The sequence below is a fragment of the Stegodyphus dumicola genome, chromosome 12 (assembly GCF_044657685.1).
Source record: "Stegodyphus dumicola isolate Sdum_Otavi_A_Nest chromosome 12, ASM4465768v1".
Taxonomy (NCBI): domain Eukaryota; kingdom Metazoa; phylum Arthropoda; class Arachnida; order Araneae; family Eresidae; genus Stegodyphus; species Stegodyphus dumicola.
The window spans coordinates 41,351,596-41,376,594 of NC_140779.1; the positions used below are offsets into that span (position 1 = coordinate 41,351,596).

At 30.9% G+C, this 24,999-nt stretch overlaps 1 protein-coding gene across 1 annotated transcript in view; it reads left to right on the plus strand.

Moving 5' to 3' along the window:
• LOC118192499 (transmembrane protein 59-like) overlaps positions 1-24,400 on the plus strand; it is a 28,959-nt gene extending 4,559 nt beyond the window's left edge. The window contains exons 2-5 of the mRNA XM_035363495.2: positions 12,091-12,173; positions 16,273-16,453; positions 17,322-17,530; positions 24,068-24,400. Of these exons, the coding sequence (XP_035219386.2) occupies positions 12,091-12,173; positions 16,273-16,453; positions 17,322-17,530; positions 24,068-24,187 (593 nt within the window). The 3' untranslated portion in view covers positions 24,188-24,400. The remainder of the gene's footprint in view (positions 1-12,090; positions 12,174-16,272; positions 16,454-17,321; positions 17,531-24,067) is intronic.
• The last annotated feature ends 599 nt before the right edge of the window (positions 24,401-24,999 follow it).

The following is a 24,999-nucleotide window of genomic DNA, read 5'->3' on the forward strand; positions in this document are numbered from 1 at the left end:
AATTTGCATTTCATCTTTAATTATTATTTCATCCATTAATTAACTGTTCGTTCATTTGGTTAGTATAATTTTGGTAACTCATATGTTATTGTTATCTTCATGATACTCCTTTGCTTGCTGCTTTACCATGTTTTGATTGTTAATATTTATTTATGAATTCTTTCCTTGATCTGATAATTCATTTATAAAAAATGTAAAAATGAATACATTAAATCATGTTTACATAGAGTGTTCTTCTACACTGAAAAGAAAGTTACTATAAATATTTTTAAGTCATAATTTTATCAAGAATTATGACTTAAAAAATTGACAAGCAGAACGATAAATATAAATAGTTTGTTTCTGAAAACTATAATAGTCAAATTTCCAGAGCACTGTAAATACAGTTGGCCTTTAAATCATGTAAGAATAATGATGGCAATGTTCGGCGCAGTTCAAAATTAATATGTAATTTTATACAACTTAAAATTTAATTTTTAGCAACTGACTATTATCCTATTGATAGTATAAACTGCAAATTAACACATTTTGTATACTATAATATAAATGTCACAAAGAAAAATATAGAGATTTGTGCAACTGTGTTCACTGCAGTACTGAGTCACTGTGAAACTAATAATTTTTCATAATACATTTTTATTCATTTTATAATAATAAATAATAAAAAAGTACTATCTGTATATATTTTATAATAAAAACGTACTATCTGTATACATTTTATAATAATAAATAATAAAAAAGTACTATCTGTATACATTTTAAATATTCAAAAAATAAATTTGAAGTTATTTATAATCTTGTAAGTTACATAATTTATCTGCAGAATTTTTTAGTTTAAAATCATGTAGCTCAAAAGATTTTAAGTGTATTTATTGAAAACATCTACCATAGGAAATAGACTAGTGTAATTCTAATGCATATACTTAATACATACATGCTATCTCAAACTATGGGCTGACAGAACCACTGATTTTCAAGGAATAAATATACATGCTAATTTAATATTTAAACTAAAAAAACTCAGCAATTTCCCAAGAAAATTTAGAATTAAGTATAAATTTTTATAAAAGCGACCTTTTATATTAAAATGTTTCAGTATTACTGATGTTTCTAATATTATAGCTGTTGGTATCCTTAATATCTACAATGGAAGGTATTGTTGCATGCGTACTGGTTCGTTATAAAATGAATGCACAAGTCCGATGAAAAATGAACAAAATTTATTATTATCACAACAAAAATACTTAAATCTCCTCAGATGTTCATGCAGTATTACAATATCTCACAGTAGTTATCTTTTAACTACTCAAATGTTCAAGAGAACTTAATTCAAAACAGCTAAAGTAAGCTAATCCACGAATTCGCTACAATCAACAAGAGCAGTTTTCTAAACAAACTCTTATAACAACAACAAACTAACTAAAATCATCGAATTGAGAGGTTTTCCTCCTTTTATAAGATTTTAAATCGCACGCGAGAATTTGACCTTCAATACTACATTTCCAACACCTTAGTGCCACTTTGTTCTCACTCCTACTCTGTATCAAAGCATTGTTGTCTGGATAAATCATCTAAACGAACCACTAATCGATCCACTGGCTCGTGGATTCACACAGCACTGACTGGTAGCGATCTCTACGAGTTGCTTTCTGGGCTGCCTCGACTTTCACGGCGTACAACAGAGCGTATTTTATATCATTCGCAGAGCTTTCTGTATTTCGGGATCCCAGATGCCGTCGATAAAGTATCGCAGGGACAGGATTTGCCTTGTTTCTGTCGGGCACTCCGAAAAGGTGAGATGGGACAGCCTTGCAACATCCGTGGTGAGCTCCTGGAATGATTCTGGAGGCTTCTGTTGATGAGATTTTAATTGAAATCTGCTGTAATCTTTTAAACATTTCTCGCCAAAGCGCAGCTCCAATGCGTCGGATAGAGCTTCGAAATCAAGTCTCTGGTTTTCAGGAAGAGTCTGCAGAATATCCACTGTGTCTGCTCTCAGAGAAACGGCGAGATGACAGGCTTTAGCTTGGGAATCCCTTCCATTCGCTTCCGCCTTTATAGAAAATTGTGTTTTATACACTTGCTAGGAGGTCTTCCCGTTATATGTAGATAGCTTCAGAGAGATACGAGCAGGCACGGGTAAAAGTTTTAGTTCATCCAAAGTGCTCTTTGCCGTCGCTACGAATTTCTTTAAATTATCAACTTCTCTGGCAACTGCAGAAACCCTGTCATCAATCTGTTATTGGATGGCAGAAACTCCTTCTTCTATCCATTGCTCCACAGCAAAAACCCTTACTTCTATTTGATCTTTGACAGAAGAAACATTTTGTTCAATTTGCCCAACTTTGTTTTCAACTGCGTCTATTCTGCCTTCCATAGCCTCAAATTTATTTTCTATTATGCAGGGAATTTCCCTTTTCATCTCTTCCTGTCCTGCTTCAATCTTTTCTTGACCTGCTTCAATCTTCTCTTTGACTGCATTCATCTCCTCTTTGATGGAATCTTGGCCCAGTTTCATTTCTTCTTTAACGCATCTCACAGTAGTTATCTTTTAACTACTCAAATATTCAAGAGAATGTAATTCAAAACAGCTATAAAGAACGCTAATCCGCGAATTTGCTACAGTCAACAAGAGCAGTTTTCTAAACAAACTCTTAAAATAGCAACTAACTAACTGACTACTAAAATCACACCGAACTGAAAGGTTTTCTTCCTTTTATAAAATTTTTAATCGCGTGCAAGAATTTTCTGGAACTTTCTTGAAATCAAAAAGAGATATTTTTTATTTATTAAATGTTAAATGTACTTGCTCTGGTATTTTTAATTTCCTGGCATAGCTTTCCTTTAATATTTATTATGCGCTGCACTTCACGGGGAATAAACATTTTAATTTATAATTCAACTAACATTAGCTATTTAAATACCAAATCCGTAACAGTATTAAAAAAATTAACATTCCGATATTTATGTGTATTCATTAAAAATCGATTACAACAGCTAAAATATTAAAACATAGCCTGATGAAATTAATAAAATTTTAGTAGCATAAAATGTTCTACGACACTAATTAATATTAATAAGAGAGAATTGGCTTTGTATTTATTTTCTTGCAGATAAGCAGATCTTTCCCGAATTCGGCTATTTCAGTAATTTAGAATAACTATTCATGAACTACGAATATACTATTATTACACTTACATTTAAAAGTTTAGAAAACGCTATTCAAGGTCTTGGGAATAGTTTTCAATTAACTGATATACACTTAGTATTCTTAATAAAAACATTATTAATACTGGTAAACATCAGGCATAAGAAAAATTTATAAATCTTACCTTGTTATCTGCAGAAATTTGCACAGATATTTCATAATTAATTGATTTCTTCATTTTGTCCTTAACACAGCTTGTTATAAGTACCATGATATCTGGCATTACTTTGAAACAAATATTGTTGACATGTTTTTCCATGAAAAACAAAAGACCCTACTTGTTGAAATCAAGAAAAGAGAAATAATTTCTAAGCATATTTTTAAATTTTGCGCAATAGCCATAAATTTCTAAATTCAAAAAATCAATTAATTTCAGCGGAATATCTGCTATCGACTCCGTTGTAAACATAGCACATGCGGATGTTGTTGTTCTTAAACACGTGACCACATTTTCCCTCTTCCTCTCCTGCATAATGTATCTCATTGATAATAAAACAAATTTCAAATTCAAATTAGAGCTTCCACATGCCATATTCTATGGAAGATTACGTTTTTCAAATTTTGATGGCCGTAGGTACCGTTATTTTATCATAGTGCGAGAAACATTTCTACATTTATGCAGATTCTTCATTATTTAATAAAATATAAGACTGTGATAATATATGGTTGCAACGATTTGAAAAGTGATACAGCCTCTTAAAGTTTTCGATGCAAAATGCCAAAATGAAATTAATAGTCTTTCAGGGCTGATTGCCCCTTTGGACTAAAAATATTAAAATATAACTAGCAGGTATTTTTTAATTATTTTTTTTGTTAATAGCTATAGTATTCTTACTTTAGCAATTTGGAAAGATTAATTATTTCAGAAAAAAATTATACTAAGAGACTTTCTTTTTATGACAAAACTCTTGTGGGAGAAGTGGCATGTCTTAGATTTGAAGATATATATGATTTGATAGAATATTATGCAACAGAAAACTACTGCACAAATTGTTCTGTTTTTCAGATTATTAAAAGCATATTAATGTTATATGATTCTACCGATTAGTTTGTTTAGTCAAATGAAAAACGTTAGGTTTATTTGCGTGACAGAATGGCTGCTTTCATTCTAAAGGAATTTGATTCATTAATATTCATTTGCATTATTCAGAAATTGCAAAAACATCCATTCACAAAGATTAAAGTCAGTGTTGAACTGCTGCCATTTAGTTATTGTATCCACTTAGCTAGTCGTTTGAGGTATCAGATTATTAGTTATTTGCAATAATTAATTTGTATGAATTCTATTATGCAGCATAACATATTTGGATTTTATTTTAAATAAATTATTGGCAACACTAGAATTTTTCTTGTATCATTTAAAAACCCAAATGCATTTTGTGGCTTTCTTTAGCATTCTTTCAGATTTTGAAATTTTTTTTGTGTCTTTTAATCAATTTACATATGAAGCAGGCAGCCAAAATTTTGATTGTTTATTATAATTTGAAGAAATTCCACAAGTAGTTTCACTGAAACAGTTGTTTCTGTTTATCAGCTAGGTAAATAAATACAGTCAAAAGTCGTTAATCCGGACTCGTCGGGACTTCGGCGATTCCGGATTATCGATTTTTCCGGATTATAGATCATCAGTTTAAATCTCGTAAGATGGCATGCAGAAATTCTAAAATTAAAAATATGAAACCGTAATTTATGAAGTAAAGAACAATTATGATCTAAAGGGTATCAAAATTTGCAAAAAGAAAAAGCTTAATATTTATTTGTTTACTTAAATAAACATTTCTTTCAATGTAAGTTGTTTAAGTTTTGCTTCGTTTCATGTGATAATACTTTCTCTTTAATTCTATTAAACAGACATAATTTCTTGTTCAGTTACAAAGTTCCGCTGTTCAAGTCCTATAATTGCTGTGTCAAGAACACCGACTAATTTGTCAATCGAAATTTTTTCGTTTTCAATAACCTCTGTTACTTTTCTTCGCTATCGGAAGCGAATTATAATGACGAGGAACTTGTTTTAAATCATATCAAAGACGGAGCATATCGAGATGAAATACTACATTTGGTAAGGAATTATAAGCCAAATAAAATAAAAACATCTGATCTTCAATTATAAGCCAAATAAAATCAAAACATCTGCCCTGAAGATAAGGATAGTGCTGACAGATAACTTCCAATTCATTACGCGCCCGCCGCGCGGCGTTCCCCCCGCCGAGCAGCGTGAAATTGATAAACAGATTTCGGATTTCAAAACATACTTTCGCTTTAGATCCTTTACATATTAACAAATATATATCGGAAATTCTATTTGATATAATCGAAAGTTTAAGCTTACTTTTATAAAATTGCTCTTACAGTCTGCAAAAAATAATAAGCCGGATCCAATTCGAAAATTAAGGAACAACGCAATCATCAACATTAACTGAAATAGATAATTAGATAATTTTAGCTTATACGTCCATTATACACAAAACGCGCACGCGAAAACGTATTCTGCACTTGCGCACACTCGTATGCGCAGTCTTAAAAGGTCTTACGCGCACGCGTAAACGCCTATGCGCATGTGTCAACGCAGCGCATGCGCAGAAAGTTTTTAGTTTTAAGGTCCGGATTATAGATCATTCCGAATTATGGGTGTCCGAATTAACGACTTTTGACTGTATTACATTGTAACCTTGAGTTTGAATTTCTTTTTTCTTTTTAAGAGATTAGTATATGTTATCTTTCATCCTTTTCAGTACACATGGAACAGTCTTGTGGATCTAATATATCTTCATTTGTGTGTGTATATAATATTATACCTATTTACCATTTATACTAGAACTTACTAAGTATGGATTAACTTTTTTCAGACCATTCTACTATAATTAATCTTAGGTGATAATATAATCAATATTATTTAGTAAATAAATTATTGTTAACTTACTTTGCAGCAATTGCGCAAGTAGTAGAATAGCTTAATTTCGCACTAAATGAGTTTAAGACCATACAATATATATATATACATAATTACAAAACAATACTTTTGAAAACAAAATATAATATATATATATATGATCGTAAATTCACTTATTTCGAAAACAAGTTATTCTAATACTTGCGCAATAGCTGCAAAGTAAGATAATAATAATTTATTTACTAAAGAAATATTGATTATATTATCTCCTAATATTAATTTTAGTAGAAGTAGATAAAAAAAGTGAACCCATAGGTAGGAAGTTTAATTTCGAAAATTGTTTTAAAGTAACTTAAATGTAAACTTGAATATATTTTGAGTAAGAAAGTACGCTATACAAGTGAAAAGAAGGGTATTGAAATTAATTTTTTAAGCGACCTTCCTTAAAAAAAGGTTTTAATATTAGTATTGTTACGTTTTTCTCTTTTAACACCAATTGTTGCGTTATTTTCTTCCTTCACGTTTGTATGGATTTGGAGTGAATAACGACGACACTACTTGATGAAGTATCGAAACACACTTTATTGGCCAGTATTGTCAGGACAGCTCCAAAACACGTTTACATCGTCGATGAACTACTATAAACACGCTGACATGATCAGCGACACAGCCGCCAGGTTATCAGATTATCTCAGTGAAGACAGCTTCACGGCAAAGCACAAGAGTACAGCTCCTGACTCTGCTTGGTCGTTCTCGGAACTCGACGTACTCTCGAGCCTCTCCAGGCTACAACTCGCAATTCACTCAACGACACTCAGAGCACAGCTTGCGACTCTTCGGTTCAGTCATTCCCGGAGCTCAACCCGCTCTCTCGACGATGCTCTAACCACGATACACTAACAGGCTCCTTCGGTGAACTCAACGACTCACTCGGCACTCGCTGCCCGGCTGTCAACTCGATCGACTCCACAGGGATTGATGTGCTAGACAAGACACCAACTCAATACTGACTATCTCGCACTCTAGACGAGGCACTCTCACTCGCCCTCTCGACGAGGCACACTCTAACTGACTGTGGACCAGCAGGGTTTATATAGCTTTCGGCTTGTGTTCGAGAATATTCTGGGCTAAACTGGTAAAAATTCATTCCAGAAGGTTCTCCATCCATCCATGGCACATCGCCAATTTTGTTGCCAAATGGGTGATTTCTCGCCAAATGTGGCTACCCTACCTTCCCTTGCCATTTTATGGCAACCCTAAAACGGCTTTGCGAGGAAGCTATCTCACCGCTCCTGTACATCTTGTAACAGTATGTTCATTAAAATATACATTTTAGTGTTAAGCCTTTTTGTTCGATATTTTATGCATGGCATGACTTTTACCTCTTAATTTTTAGAGTTAAACTTAACAAAAGTCAAAGTAAATACGGCAATAAGTATGGTAGATCTCAGTTTGAGGAATGAAAATTGGCTGAGATTTATGAATCCGTATAAAAGAAAAGGCTATGATAGATCTTTACATCAATATTAGCAGAATTGACATAAAATAATAATGAGTGTAGAACAGTTTTTGTAAGAAATTTGAACTGTGATGAGAGGTTCTGAATAGTCTAAAAGTTTGGTAATTTTATGTGTAAGCATCAGAGTACTACCTCACTTTTTAACAATACTATATCAAAACAAGAAACAGAAAAAGTTACACTATTGTTTAACCCAATGAATGGTGTACTTTCAGTAGTGTAACTGTCAGACCATAGTTAATCCACACAATTTATGATCTTAGATATTGCAGCTATGGTACTATTCTGTTAGAGTGGCATCGGTTAAAAATGTGCCTCTTTTTTCTGGCCACTAATTGTTGACAAGTATAAAATTATTAAATAATAATAGAGTTCAAAAGACTAAAAAAATTACTTCTGTAAAAAGCAATTTTTTAAAAATTTCATAATTCTTAAAGAACTTAAATTTTTCTTTTTAATTTTTTAATCTAGAGTATATTTTACACATAAATATATAGATAAAATTACAAATATCATTCAATATTATAGAAAAAAATTTCTGTTTTTGAATATAACCGACACCACATAAATTCTATCAAATATGATTCCAAATGGTAGCGAGCAGTGCTCTGCTGAAATTAATTTCTCCATTTAGCACCACCCCACAGTTGCTCCACAGTTTGGATACAGCATCCAGTTTCAGAGTTTGCAAAATTATAACTGTGATTCACAGTGAAAAGTTCAGCATTTCTTAATTTCTCTTTCTTATATCCTTTCTAGGAGTGTTAAAATATTATGCTGCCATCCGTGATGTTTTCCTGGATGGCAGTCATCAATGTTGTATCACAACAATCGGGAACGGCGATCAAAAAACATTCTTTGTTTTCATGACATAAGCCTCTGAATACCCACTGTTCCAGAAGAAACATATCCAATGTTTTTTTTCCCTTTTGTGAAAAGACTTTCCTCTATTTCTGCGATTTTGGTCGCTCCACCAAATTTATTTCTTTTATGAAACTTCAAACTATTTGCACATACCTCTCTCAAGTAGTTATTCCAATCTACTGTCATATTGTTGCTGATTTCTAGCTAAAGTTAGCAAAATTCAGTTGATGTCAAGTCCTGACACCACAGATAGATAAAATTAACAGCATTGGGGAAAGAAAGCTGGAAACCACGTTTTTCATAGCAAGAACGTATGTAGCAACACAATATAAGAGATGATTTTGAGAACAAAGTCATTTGCTATGAATTATTCCTTTGTCATGAAGGAATCTTTATGACAACCTCTTTGTCATTAGGTAATTTCCAAATTGTGTAGTTCTTTGTACTAAAAAAAGGGGGGGTGAAATACAGCCCCCCCCCCAAAAAAAATTTGAGGTATGTTGATATTTCAAACAAAAACTGGAAATCTTGAGCCGCAATATGTATGTGGCATGATGTTGTAGCATAGTTTTCTTCTAATTTTTTCTTCATTTTTAACTGATGCCGCTCTAACAGAATAATACTACAACTATAAATGTTGGGACCATTATGTGTATAAATCAAGGAAAGTTTTGTAATATGAAAAAATAAGAAATTAAAAAGTGTATTCGAAACGCTACTCAGTTGTGCAGTGACCGAAAACATTCACTGAACACTGGTAGTCACTGGGAAAGTCACTGAGCACTGGTAGTTCGATCCGAGTTAAAATCCTAATCAGTTGCTACTGAGTTGTGCAGTGGCCAAGAACATTCACTGAACACTAGTAGTGGCAAAGTCACTGAACATTGGTAGTACAATCTGGGTCGAAATCCCAGACAGGCTGGCTGCATGCATGTTATTTTGGTTTTCCTCATGTATAGCAGGAATACAAGCCAGTTTCCATTAGAAAGTCCTCCACGAAGACATGCCTTCCCTTAGGCAGATAGTTTTCAAGTGCTGTGCCATAATCAAACCAAAAACGCTACTTACAAAAAGGCTTTTTATGCATGGAATTGGTGTGTAGAAAAATACACAAAGGATGATAGCAGTATAAATTCTGAATGTTGAATATAGTACATATCTATTATAATTTATGTTTATGAAATTAATATCATCTGCTTGAATATTATATAAGTAAAAAATTTTGGTATTTATGTGCAGTGGACCACACCAAGATAAGAAATTTATGTGTGCGGTTCTCCACTAGCCACAATGTTCAAGTTGTTATGAGGTGTGACACTACAGGCTCTGACATTTCATAAGCAATAATTTCAGTTACTGCTCCATTTGACATTACAAAATTCCTGTGGCCGGTGTCAAGGGCCAGTTTTAACAATCTGCTTTGTGTCTGTCACCAAAGCCTCTTGATTTCAGGGAGGCTGACAAACAAATGATCCTATTGTTATTCTGATGTTTCAACTATAATGAATCAGAGGACATGAAATACGGCGAAAAAATTAAGAGGGCATGTCTAGTTCGGTGTGCAAACTACTTTACACAAGGCAAGAACTCAGAATGCTCTTAAACTCTCAACTAGAGAGACTCTTGCAGTTAGCAAGATCTTCACATAATGAGGACAATAATCTACAATTATAGGTCTTATACCTTGAGTGTTGTTATGTATTGTTAATGGAACTTCTCATAGATTTTAAAATATATTTTAGATCTATATGCAGTAAGTAATATACATCCTTAATAAATGCAACTACATGCATTACCATATGGAATTGTTTCATCAGTTCAGGATACCACCATCACCCAATACATATTATCCCATCGACTGTAAAAATTAGCTGCCATTGAGCCATGAAAGTTGGTGGTGATGATGCCAGAGTTGTATTAATTGTTCTTGAGGAACTCTAAGCCACTCTTCTATATGAAGTTCTTAAAATTGCATTTGTCAGTTTCTTCACAATCCAACAAATGGCCATTGTAGAAATATTTGCCCGACTTCGTTTTTGCGCTTCGTGAAGATGGTTTCGTCAGTTTCTACTATTTTATTATACCCTTCAATTTTACAGAAAACTCAGTTTGAAATGCTGAGTACAAACTTTTTGCTAGTGGTTATTCCACTCTCTTTCCGTTCGGAGCCCATATGCATCTGTTCTATTACTTGTTCAACAGGTGTTAATTCTCTCAACCACCTGTAATTGATCCAAAGTCATAAATGTGAACCTACAAAACTCAAACTCTTTCTTCCCCTTTCAGGAATACAGCAATAACAATTAATTTATATTCAGGGTTGCATCAAACAAAATTCAGATGTTATGAATTTGTTGTGATGTCACACTTATCCATAATTAAGCTTTAATTGTTGTGCTTGGTTAAAGTTTCATAGTCTAAGGAATAATACATACCGAAATTTCAGCAATTGTGTAGCAATTTTGTTTCTATTTCTTTTCTGCAAGTTAAGTTTAGTGATCTAACATATTTTTCTGCAACATAAAATAATAATTTTTAAGAAATGTAAAAAAATTTTAACTGAAAAAAAAAATAATTTCAAAAGATTTATTGATGACAAAATGACATCATTGGTTGTTTTAAGGTATTAAGAAAGTTAATGGTAATATTTATAGTGTAGTTGTCAGTCACTTTTTATTATTATGTCTTCAACTGAAAATGACATTCATTATACATCAGAATTGCCAGTGCAGTTAAGTACACTACAGAGTCTTTAATCCGGACATCCGTAATCCAGAATGATCTATAATCCGGACCTCAAAGCTACAAACTTTCTGCACATGCGTTGCATTTACGTATGCGCATATGCGTTTGTTTACGCATGCACATAATACGTTTATGCATGCGTGTTTAATGTATAATGGACGGTATAAGCTGGACTAAAATTATCTAATTCTCTATTTCAGTTAATGTTGCAGATTGCGTTGTTCCTTAATCTTCTAATTGGATCCGGCTTTTTAATTTTTGCAGACTGTTAAAGCAATTTTATAAAAAGTAAGCTTGAATTTTCGATTATGTCAAAAAGAGTTTCTGATTCTTGAGCTGCCAAAGGATCTACAAAGCAAAAGCATGTTTCGATGTCCATCAAACAAAAAGTGGAATTGCTGCAAAAAGTGGATAAAGGCATGAAGAAAGTGCTGCACAGCAATTACAGGACTTGAACAGTGGAACTTTGTAACTGAACAATAAATTATGTCTGTTTATGGAATTAAAGAGGAAGTATTAGCACAGAAAACGAAGCAGCTTAACTTACATTGAAAGAAATGTTTAATAAAGTAAACAAATAAACATTAAGCTCCTTTTTAAAAAAAAAAAAAAAAATTGATACCCTTTAGATCATAATTGCTCTTTATTTCATAAATTATGGTTTCATATTTTTAATTTTATAATTTCTGCATGCCATCTTACCAGATTTAAATTGATGATCTATAATCCGGAAAAATCCCTAATCCGGAATCGCTGAAGTCCCGACGAGTCCGGATTAAAGACTTTGTACTATAACATGAAAATTAAACTTTAGGGTGTAAAATCTGTACTTTTGAATTAATCTGAGTTGTATTTCTTTTTTAGCATGTGCAGAGGCTTTTATTAATGAGACATCAACAGATGCTTGCAGTTATGGTTGTCATCAAAATGCTACCTCAAAACCTACGGTAAATTTACTGTCATTTTCTTACTTAATTAATTTTTAATTAAGTCACAGCTTTGGTATTTTTTATGAACCTGTCTGATATCTTGTGTTCCAGTAGTAAATTATGGACAGTATTAGTTCCAGTAGTAAATTATTATAGTTAAACCTACGGTAATTTACTGCCATTTTCTTAATTAATTTTTAATTAAGTCACAGCTTTGGTATGTTTTATGAACCTGTCTGATATCTTGTGTTCCAGTAGTATTATTAGTAAATTATAGTAATATGAAATATATATATATATATAAGTTTACAGTTTAATATGAAGAACACTAAAGAAAGATTGAGAGAGGTATATAATATTAATTAATTAAGTGAATTAGTACACAAAATATTTCAAAAATTGATTGGATTTTTTCCAGAGGGAACAAGCTATGATGTACTCCTAGAGATGCTCAAGGTCTCAATCCTAAATCCCAAAAATAAAGTTAAGTAAATAAATAGCATGCAGTGAGTTTATCTACATGTTTGCCAATACTTCACTTTCACATCCTTCCTTTCAAAATAATTCTGTGTATACTGTTGTGAATGAGAGAAAAAATTTAAATCCTTATTGATTTATATATGTTGGGTATTTATGAACTATTGCAGCTAAGGAGCGGTGAAATGCATTGAAATAAATGCTTCTCATCATGGTGTAAATGATCGGAAGTGCACTGATTACGCATTGGGCATATTCTATTTTGATATACACACATATGCAGTCCGATGTAATTAGAAAACTGACAGGGGTAAAGCATTAACAAAAGCCTTAATGAAAACAAATAAACATTAATAACTACTTGAAATTATGAAATATTGGTCAGAATTGCATAAATTACAGAACAGTACAATAAACAAAAGTACAAGTGAAATCACAGGTAAAAATATCTGCAACTACAGAAAAAAAAAAAAAGGTACTTAAGTATTAGTGCAACCACCTAAATAGAAGTCTTCAAATTTTCAGAATGTATTCTGGGAACCATGCAAATTACAATTTTTTAGCTTTAACAAGCAGCTTAGCTGTTTTCATATGTGTTCTTTTTGCTGTATTCCAAATTCTAGTGATTTTTAGAGGCAAGATGTGATATTTTGTGCCTTAACTCAGTTTTAAAATAAGTGCTTGGGGGGGGGGTTGCCAACAATGGTAGAAATTGCAATCATATTTCTATATAATACAGTAGCTTAGTGCAAAATTGCTCATGTTAAAGCAACTACCAAAAAATTTACATAAAAAAAAGACTGCCCATAAACAGATTTATTGATTAATTTTCAGCATAAATACATAATTGAAGCATAAAGTGAGTACATAATATTATATGCATCAGGTGAAAAATGGAGAGTCAACAAATAATTTTTTGCAATCATAAATAAATTATTTCTTTTTCTTGTATAAAAATTTTAAGAACTCTTTCAGTGTGATTGCACTAATACAAAAATATCAAAAGAAGTATTCTTACAGAAGTGCTTCAGAATGGCAGTTCTCACTTTTTATGCAGATCTTGCATCACTGAGATAAGGATTTTCATGTGTTCTAAAAAATACCAGGCATATTGTGGCTCTCTGTGGCTGCTACTGAAAGCCTCACAACAAGGTGTTTATTGAACTCAATGGGAGTTTCATATATGAGGGATTTCAGATATCCCCCCATAAAATTGAGATTAGACAATGGGAGCCAAATGATGAGTCCTTGGCTGATCCACTCATCTGAAAACATACCATACTGGTATGCATGAACTACCATGCTGAAAATATTCTGCTGCATGCTGGGACCATATTTTCTATAACACATGGCTGTTGTTGCATACTGCAATACTTCTGGTTGATTATGAGGTAATTTGTCCCATCCAAGCATTCCTGTAGCAAATTTTGGCCAGTGAAGTTATTATTAAAGCTACCTGCTCATAGATTTACTATAAATTATCATTGGTAGGAATGTGGACATAGTATGCACAGATTATAGCTGCCCCAAAAGTGCACATTGTGGGTACTGAAAAACCACCTTCACTGATAAATGTAATTTATCTGTGAATAAAACATGCTCTAGAATTGAAGATGCAGTGCAACTTGCTAGACATCACTGTGATGCTTGTGTATTATCATTGTGAAAAATCTGCTCAAGAAAGTTCTGTAGTACTATAAATTTCCCATTTCACCATATATGGTGTCATAATGAAGTGAAAACATGCAAAAGCACAAAGATGTAAAGCAGCTGCATATAAACCAAATATTAACACAACCTGAAGCAGTGATGATATGTGCTGTGTAGTGAATATATCTTGTTACACTAACCAGTGAGCTAGTGTGGATATGGAGAATACAGAGATTGTTTACACACTTTTAGGTGATTTTTATTGTATTTACAGAAATATTTTACCTAAAATTTTTGTGCTTTAATCGGGAAAAATCCCAAATCTGGAATTGCCAAAGTTCTGAAGAGTTCAGATTTTGCACTTTGTACTGTATTAATCTTAAAACAAATGAAGGGATATTTTGGCATGAAAAAACAAGATCATGTAGAATTCTGCTTCGTTACTGAGTAATATGGTTAGTCTAATCTATCTTCCTAAATCTTTCGAAAAAAGGTTTCCTTTGTAGATAGTTTCCTTAAAACAAAATAAAGTTGCTTAGCACTTAATCTTTAACATAATGGGAATAATTATTTAATCCCTGTTCCAGTTGACAATTTCTATATTTTAACCTTATTTGGTGATTTTATCTTTCAGTTGGCGAATCTACTTCAGTTTTAAAAAAAATATTTTATTAACATTTTTATTACATTAACCAAACTGTTGATCAAAGTAAGCAATGCAATTTTTTCATATACAATTGAGTGGCATTTTGGCAGTTTGATAAAAATATCTGAAGGATAACATTAACTGTGATCACATTAAGCAGCATGTACTGTTGGCCTCTTGACATATTTTGCAGAAATGTTTTGACATTTCTGTTAGGACTTCCAAAGTATTCTTCTTTTTCATGGCACATGCCCATAATATCCAGTATTTATAGAAAATTCGTCTAGCATTCTGTTTTATATGTACAAAGAGATTTTTAACAATTTATCGGGTACTCCAATTCAGCTTTTAGTACGTTTGACCAGATGTTTTAATCAGATGCCTAGATCTCTCATAAAATTATTGCAGTCAGTGGCTGTATTATTATACATATTTACTTCCAATACCATGCAATAGATGTTATTTGTTCCAACAGTAGGAAAAAATGTAGCACAGTCAAAAAGGAAATGCTTAATTCATGAAACTAGTTTACATCATGGATGCTGTTCCTTTTCAGGTGTTATTTATCTATACAATGTCATGTAAATTTATTAGAAAGTTTCATTTCACAGCTGTTTTTATAAAGTATAGTGCAGGTAAAATTTACTTTTCTTGGAAGATTAAACAAAGTTTTCAGTTTATGGCAAACTGGAAATTGTTTACATGTTTGTAGGTGAAATAAAGGTTTAAAAAGATGGAGGGAATATCATTGCTGAAGAATTGAACATGAGAGGCTATTATGTGAAAGACAAGAGGTATATATGAAGAAAACAGGAAAAAATAAGAGTTTCTATTATTTTTATAAATGAAATATAAATTTAAAAAACAAAATGAAATAATGCTGTATTGTATGTAGATTTGAACATGAGAAACTAACATTGAAAAGACATACATGAAGAAAGCATTAAAAAAAAAATTGAGTGTTCTTATGTTAGATGTCATTTAGGTTATTGTTAAAGTCAGTTTTGCACCAGAGAAACTAAGATTCCTAGAGATTCAGTCATTTCTATGAGAACAAAAAATAGAATAGTAGGATGACCATAATTTTTATCTCTATTGTTATGTGTACTTGTAGCACATTGAAGAATTTATGAGAATGATCAGAGAAGTTCAAACTGGAATGAAGGTGTTAAATTAGTTTATTCAAAAGATTCTTATGAAAAAAGTTCTTGTAAATGTCAGCTTCTCTAAATAATGCATATTAAATGTTGGTAGTTAAATTTTCTGTAATATATTTCAATTTTATGTTTAAGAAATAAATGAAAACTTAATTTAAAATAATTGTGTATATATTTTCTTCTGTAGGATGAAACACAGACACTGCATTTATTAACTCCTTTGATTTATGTGAAAAGTGCTTATAACACAATGGCTCATCATATGAGACAGTTTATCTCCACTAGTTGGACTGTGTATGTCCAGGAAGATTCTGGAAAGATGATTATTCTTCAGACCAGCCCAAATGTGATAGAAAGTTCTGAATACTGTAAGATTTTATTTCGTTCATGCATATTTTTATATTTTTATTTAGTAAATGAATGTGTACTTTTTCCCAAAATTTTTATAAGTTTGTTTCTTATATTTATTTAACAGGTAAAAAATTATATATTTTTACTAATATACAGAAGAAACAATGAATTTTGCTTTAAAAATTAGGCAGCATTCAACTTTTGTTTGCCATTGATTTTCATTAATGTTTCATTGCACTTCAAGAGAGAATTTGACACTGATGTTTCTTCACTAGGAGTAAATATTCTAGATCATCCTTTAGTTATATTGTTTTAGATGTAAACATTCATATAGTGATATCTGTTAGTGACATTAAAGGGGAAGAAAAAAAAAAAAAAAAAAGGAAAGTTGTACATCAAATTCTGTTTTTACATCAGTTTGATTTAATTTGAATTCAAAATTCATTTTTAAAAATTTGAATTTAAAATAAATTATTCATTCTGTTTTTATATGAATTTGATATAACTCGAACTCAGAATAAATTTTTCATTATCTTTTTACGCGTGACATTTTGCTTTAAGTTGAGCAGGCCAAGTAAAATATTATATGAATAAATGTGTTACAGTTGTACTATTTATTTAGCAATAGTGGAAGTGTTAAAAAAAATGCTGAATTACAAATTAAATGGTGATTCAGCAGATTTGAAACAGATTTTGTGCCCATTGTTAATTATCTTGTTTTGTGTAATGTATTCAAGTAATAAATATAAGGAAAAGAAGTTTAAATTTTTATACTTCTGTTTTAGAAATTTACTACTATATTAATTAGGGTAAATTCTTTTTTAAAATTTTGTTTCTAATTTTAAGTGTAATATTTAGCTAATAATAAGCATATTTCTACTTTAGCACGTTCAAGAGATAACAGTAATAGCTTGAAAAACTATCCAAGTTGGCAGGAAGAAAAGCTTGATTGGATGGGTTGCATTTCTCATCAGTCTGGCATACCACGCTGGTTACTTGTGATTGTGCTTTTTGGATTCATTCTTGCATTATTGTGGTTATGCTGTGCTACTGCAGTTACTGCTCCAAATCATTATTTAACATCTGCTGCAAAGGTAATTGTGTTATTATTAAGATATTTACTTAAACTGCATATTAGCGTGCTTAAGAATTCTTTCATATCAAAGAAGCTAATTATACATTTCACCGTACTGTTTACCATTTCATTATGAGAAAGTGTGGTAAAAAAGGGGAGGGGGAACATTTGCAAGGATATATATGCACAATTTAGTTGTTTGTTCTCATTTAAAATTTGTAACATATCATCTGTTTCAAATGTCTCTTTTTATCTCACAGCAGTAGGAAGCTGCACTGCGGAGTTCCATATTTCTCCTGTTTCAGGATCAGAAATAATCTTTCCTTAATTTTTTACAAGTAATGCAGGAGAGTATGCAAAAGAGAAAAGAACTATAGTTCAACCATCTCAAATGCAACCTTGGCTGGCATTCTGCCAAGACACATAGACTCGTCCAAAAGGGGCATTATTACTTGCTATGATGTGAAAGGTCACGCGAAGACCTCTGGAAAGAGATGATTTAAATGCTCGAGGGAAAGAAAGTCCCCATCCTTCCACCCTGTTTTGAGAATAATTCGGTCCAAATGGCGCATGCATGTTTTCGCTTATGGTCGTGGATGAGGCGGTCAAACTATACCTTGAGAGCACTTTGTAAATGGTTCATCATCGGAGTTTGCTATCTCATATGTTTTGCTTTTAATCTTCTGTGTGGCAAATATTTTTGGATCTGTTGATGAAAAGCTGCCTTTAAAGCAGAGTTGGGTTTTTCCCCAGAAGAAATGTGTTTCTTCCAGAACAGTAAAAGATATAAATAGTAATGCATCCATGGGAATGCTAAGCTTTAATTGTAGTAGTTTAACTTTTTTAAAAATAAATTTTGTATTTTAATAAATAAAATGCAAAGTAATCAAATAATTAGCCCAAAAAATCCAATGAAATGTGTGATAGAATTCTTATACTTTTGTTGATTTGGCATTTCATCTTTTTTTTTTTTTTTTTTTTCCCCCCCCCCTCTCTCTCTCAGTAATGTTGGCCATAAGAAAATGATCACCAGGATTTAAGATTTTATAAATGAGAAAATTTGTTAAAATTTGTGTATTAAAATGTTTTTAAAAGTATTTCAGTGCTTAAAACATGCTTCAACAAAAGAGTAAAAAGAATGTATGCTTCTTTAAAGTTCTGTAAATCTCAGATTGATAAAAAAAAAATCAAACAAGAACTCTCATGTCATCCAGAAATTCAGATAACGAGAAGTTTGTCTAAAAAGAGGAAAGTTCTGTGCAACAGGAATTATTTTAGTGTGTGCTTCTGATATTGAAAAGGTGAAACTGGATAAACTAACGGATATGTTCCTTTATTCCTACAATGTAATATTTTCACTGCAAAAAATGAACATTTTAAGACGGTCATTTTCATTCTCACCTAGAATGTAAACAATTCCACAAGAAGCACTTACTGGTCACGTTCTACATCAAGTTCATAAAGAACTGAAGAGTGAAATGATAAAAAGGTTTGAAGGGTAAAACAGTTACCTTTATTATTGACAGATGAAGTTACATGCATAATGAATCATTTATTGTGGCAGCTCAGTGTTCAGAAGAAAATCTTATTTTGTAGATTCTGTACTGGTAGACTGGTAGTGACCACACAACTATTAAATACCTGACTGATTTTAGCAATATATAATTTTGTGTGTATGTGTAAAATAAAAAAAAATATGTAATTCTGAATTATACCTTAAATTAGCAATAGCCCCAATATCCCTCTTTTTAATTTAAGCACTTCTCTCTCTCTGTTCTAAAAAATAGTAATAACTTTTTCAAAACTATGTCATAGCTGAAAACTATGTCCTCTTCTCCTCCTGCATATGACATTATGTCATCTTAATCTTCTGCATAGCATTTAGTTCTTAGCCAATCAGATTAATAAAAAAATTTACTATAAATACCACTGCAATCCCACTTCCCACTCTCTTTTGCTACTTAAGCTTACTAGCTAAAGAACATTTCTTGCTTGGGGCTTCTATTCATTGTTAAAAATGTAATACATCATAATCAAAATTGTGGGGTGCAGATTGTCCCCATTGTGATGTGCCATGCCATAAAATAATCGGCAAATAATAAAGATATATTTGGATTATCAAGTGATTTTGTAATTCTTCAGAAGTTCCTGGCATCGAATATAATGTAATCGATATTTCAGTGATCTTCCAACTTAAATCCATTTGTGACTGCAGAATAATTGGTGTCTTTCTTAGTCAAGCACTCATCTAATATCAAATTATCTGCAATGAACTACATTATCATCACACACACATATACTATGTCTAAAACTGGAGCACATTTAATAAAATAAATACTATTAACATCATTCCAAATGTTGCAAAATTAATTATTTAAATAAGAAATAAAATATTTTGGAATAGCCAAGGTTGCTGAACTATCAAACAGGAAGGCACAAATTAGAACTAGTTCGATGCGAAAACTTGGAAAATAAACTTGAATTTAAAGTAAAATTATTCAAAAACAGAACTACAATAAAAATTAAATAAAAGTTGATAATTATTTAGTCTTTTTTCAAGGAGAAATTAAAGGAATTCTCAACAGGATCCTATTTTTGTAATATATGTGGATAATTTCAAAATAAAAGTTATCAAATGAAATTTTGTTTTAAACAAAAGTAATAAATGAGAATAAACTTGTACAAAATTTATAGAAATTAAAAAAAATAATAATTAAAAAAATTTCATCAAAACATGATCTGCTCCAACACAATAGAAAAAATATGCTTTTAGTGTAAAAAAGAAAATTATAGTTAATAATGTTTTAATAAAAAGGAAATAATTTTAAAAAAGACAGTAATTAAAACAAGATTAAGAAAATTAAAAAAATAATATTAATAATAGCCACTCAGAACACCTGTGGGGTAGAATTCTTCAAATTGCCAAGGAAAAGATAATAAGGAAAAAAAATTACATAAAATACAAAATGGCAAAGCATTGCAAATATGTAAAAATTGTATTAAATAGAAGCATAACAAAAATTTTATTAAAAAGTTGCCAAAAGAGAACAGTAATGAAAATCAAAAGAAAGAACAAAACCTAAGTGGCAGTTCCATATGTCCAAAAATTTTGATTGATTTCAAATTTAAGAATTAAAAATAGACGGAAAATCTATTAAAAGTAATTAATATTAATTACTTTTATTATTAATTATTAAAAGTCTAAAAGTACCAGCAAGAAAGTTAAATGCACCAGCAAAAAAGTTAAGCGGTAAAACCGAAGTAAAGATATCATTAATTTAAATTTCTAATGATATTGTGTAGATATATTGCATTTATTATGAACACACAATCGGGATTCGTACAATCGTCAAGTCGTTCAATTTGGCCAAAACTTGCAAATGATCCTAATTTTGGTCATCTGTCATCTCTATGACTGTATGGCTTTTTCTATGACTCTAAATATAAATCAGTATATTAGATGAACATGGAATTCGAACTACATGTTCATGACAGAGCCATTGCATGTTGGCAGTGCAAACAACTAAGAAAATCAGCCATCCTAAAGTGGAATTTTCGGAGAGCTTACTCTGTTGTTCAACCAAACTTTCCAAACAGGTGTTTACCCATTTTGAAATTCACGGTTTGCCCATTTGATTGCATAGACAAGTTTATTATCAACAAACTTGTTTTGAAGGTTGTTGTATTGGGGGGGGGGAGAATACTATCGGTTGTTATTCGGAAAAAAAAAAAAAAATTGGACTGCAATGAAAATGTGACCTTCAATGTGAGACTGCAATTTTCATCAAAGCCATACTTCTACTCACTATTATAAGTGAATCCGGGAGATTCTTCAACAGTATGGGCAAAAGACATGAATAGGGCTTTTGTAAAATGAGCTAGGTTTCAGAAAATTTTGAAAATATTTGGGTACTTACGTATTATCGCAACCAGGTTGGCACGATTTGTAAGTTTGAGTACAAAAGTATGAATAGAAAGAAAATGTACATTTATTAATTACAGATAATTTTTAATACAGATTCTTATGTTATTTTGTTTACCCTACTTATGGCAACCTTATGTTAATTTATTAAAGCGAGGTGTGCGTAGTTCGTAGATTCATTCGTTGCCTACATTGTGCCATTTGTAGATGTTTTTTTAAGTTAAAACATGTCGCTGTGTACATGGATTCTTGTCAAATATTTTTGGTTAGAAACTTTAGGTTTTTGCTATCTAAATTTTTTGTTTCGGATTTTTAGCTTAAATCGTGTGTTCAAAACGTAGTTTTTGCATGTGCGAAAACCGCGTTTTTGGAGACATTTTAGGCTTAAAGTTCGAAATATAGACAAGAATCCATGTACACAGCGAAATGTTTTAACTTAAAAAAACATCTACGAATGGCACAATGTAGGTAATGAACGAATCTACGAACTACGCACACCTCGCTTTAATAAATTAACATAAGGTTGCCGTAAGTAGGGTCGCCAAATTTGGCGATTTATGCGAATTTTGGCCTGGTTGCGTTAATACGTAAGTACCAATATTTGTTGATATTGGAACAGTTGAAATATGGGGTAGGTCACATATTTGCACTGTCAATTTTAATTATCCTTGCTTCAAAGCCACATTGATCACTGTGGATAGGATACTAATAGGAATAATGCATATCTGTCAATAATGATGATTTTTCATTATTTTAACAAATAATCAGATTTCATGATATATATGAAACTAATTTTCTATGGATTTTCAGTTTTATTAAGGAATCAAAAATGTGCAAATTTGTTAGTTCATCACCTCATATGTATTTAATTTGTGTATTCCTAACAGAAATTAGGGTTATAAATTAAATTTGTTCTACTTTATTATATGAAAATAAAGCTTTCTATTCCTGGAACGTATTATTTTTTTGTGTATTACTAAATGTGATGACTGATCAACATTTCAGTGATTTTAAGATTAGTTTGTCTATATAACTTTTGTTTTTGAAAATGTTATGATTTTTTTATAAATATAATAACATTATTAAGATATTACTGTAATACTAGTGCACTAAAATTGCATTTTTAAGATAAAGGACATTAAATTGAAACAATTTTATATTCTATCTTATTTTAAAGTATTTTTGCCTTATTGTAAAGATATACTAATTTTAAATAGTTCGTGACTTTTATGTGGCGTAAGTGTGAAGAAAGTGATGTTTAAAATGCCAAGTTAAAAAGACTAAGAAAGTTGTATTAGCAGGAGTGAATCCAGGAGTAGATTGATAAACTGCAAGCTAAGCGGGAGCATAAAAAGTCATAATAAATGCTCTAGTGTGATGTTAAATTCTTAAACCTTTCAGATTTTCTTCTTCCTGGATTTAAAAAAAAAAAAAAAAAATGTTTTACAAAGTTGGCAGGTATGACAATAGGTCGGTTATTAAGACAATTTTTTGGGGGGGGCTGCATATCTTGGAAGGTTCCAGGAAAAAATGAAAGTGAGAGCCACAGTTATTAGCTAAAAGTCCAGAAAAAGCCAGTGACAAAACGAAAAATATGTTCAATGTGTTACAGAATAGACATGTTTTGCAGGAAGATTATGGTGGTTTTCTGTTATTGTTTAGACAATTTTGGGGGAACGAACTGAAATTAAAATTATTTGAATTTTCTACATTTAATCCCAAAATTCTCTTGACACATTTCTCTTCTTTAATTGACATGCTTTTTTCATTGTGCAGAAGTAAGGAAAATTACAAAAGTGATTTCAATCTTGTCATATGGACAAGCATTAGTGGAAAGGAACTTCATTAATAAAGATATTAAAAAGCTAGAATTTAAAAGATTTGCAATATGTTTATGTAATTAAATGAAAATTGTATATTTCACACCATATATTAATTTATAAAATTTTCTGGAGTTATTCTATGTTATAGAGACATTAGAATTAAGAAAACATAAAAATGCTGTAGAGCAGATATTTTGTTGCTTTTACTGTGTAATTGCTTGAGTATATTTTTAAAACTTGTACAATAAAATGTGTATGTAATTTTGTGCTAATTTTAAAATAAAAAATTTCCTTAGATTTTGTAAAAAATTTTTTTTAACAAGTAAAATTTTTAATAGTGGTATGTAAATCTTCTTTAAATTATGTGTAACTACTGTAAGAGTAAAATATAAATGTTTCAGGAACTTATATTCCTGATTTAATGTTAGTTACTTAATAACATTTAGAGAGTTGATTCTCAGATTTGTTTGATAATTATGCTAAATGTTAGATTATGTTTAATAATAATGCACCAACATTTGTTTTTTAAGAGTGAAGTTGGTTGCATGGATAATTGCTTTAATTTTTTAATCCATATTTGGTGATGGGTCTTTATTTATTATTATTTTTATTTATTATCTTTATGCAGAAATGTGTATGAATCCTGATAATTTATAAATTATATGTTTGCTAATATCTTATTGACCAGGTAATCATTTGAATGCTTTATAGCCAACTGCTGCTTCCTGAAACTAACATTTAATGAGTCCTCATGTATAGAAATTATGAGGTAAATCATAAAGTATAGATATAATTTGATACTTTATTTCAGAAAAAGAATGTTGGCTATGTCTTGCTGTGTGAACCAAATCATGATTTAAAACCATCCCCACCACTTGTCAACTGTGATGAGGAAGCACCTCCACTTCCACCTAAAGTAACTCTTATTTAAATTATGTAAAAGTTTTTCCACCTAAAGTAACTCTTATTTAAATTATGTAAAAGTTTATGTTTAATGAAAAAAAAGAAGAAATGCATTTACTACTTTTCTTATTTCTGATATATTTTGTAAAATCTGTCATTGAATATATATGATACAATTGGGCTTTCAATATTTTATGCTTATGTTAATATTGGGTTATTAAATTATTAGAGATTACGAAAAGTGTTGAGTTATTTTTTTAAATATTTTACAAATAATACATTGACATTCCAACACTGTTTGGTGCTTTAAATTCTGTAATGTTTGTGGCTATTTTGTTTCTCATGAGTCTTTTTTAGTCTAAAATAATGCTGATATTTTTAATCTGTAAAAAGTTATAAATTCTTTATAAAACTCTCTTTAACACTTTTGCTACTGGTTATGTGAAGTTGTATTGGTAGTTCGTTCTGTGTCATAGAAATAGATTGTACCCATATGCCAACTACTTATAATAAGAAATATGAATTAAAAAAGGTAATAAAAGAATAGTAATTAATGTATATCACATTAATTACTAAGCCTTTAAGCATAGAATTTTATAAGTATCCTCCAGCAGCACTAGAGGTAAAATTACTTCTGCAGTGTCGCATTATGCAGTGGCAAATGCCATTTACAAATGAATTAAAATAAGTAACAATATGCATTATTTTGGTGTGAAACTTTATCATAAACATATATATATATATTACAAGTGAATTTATTACAAGATAGTTACAATGGTATTATTGCAAACTATATACTTCGGAATGTTATTCGTGTATAATCTTTGCATGAAATGAAAT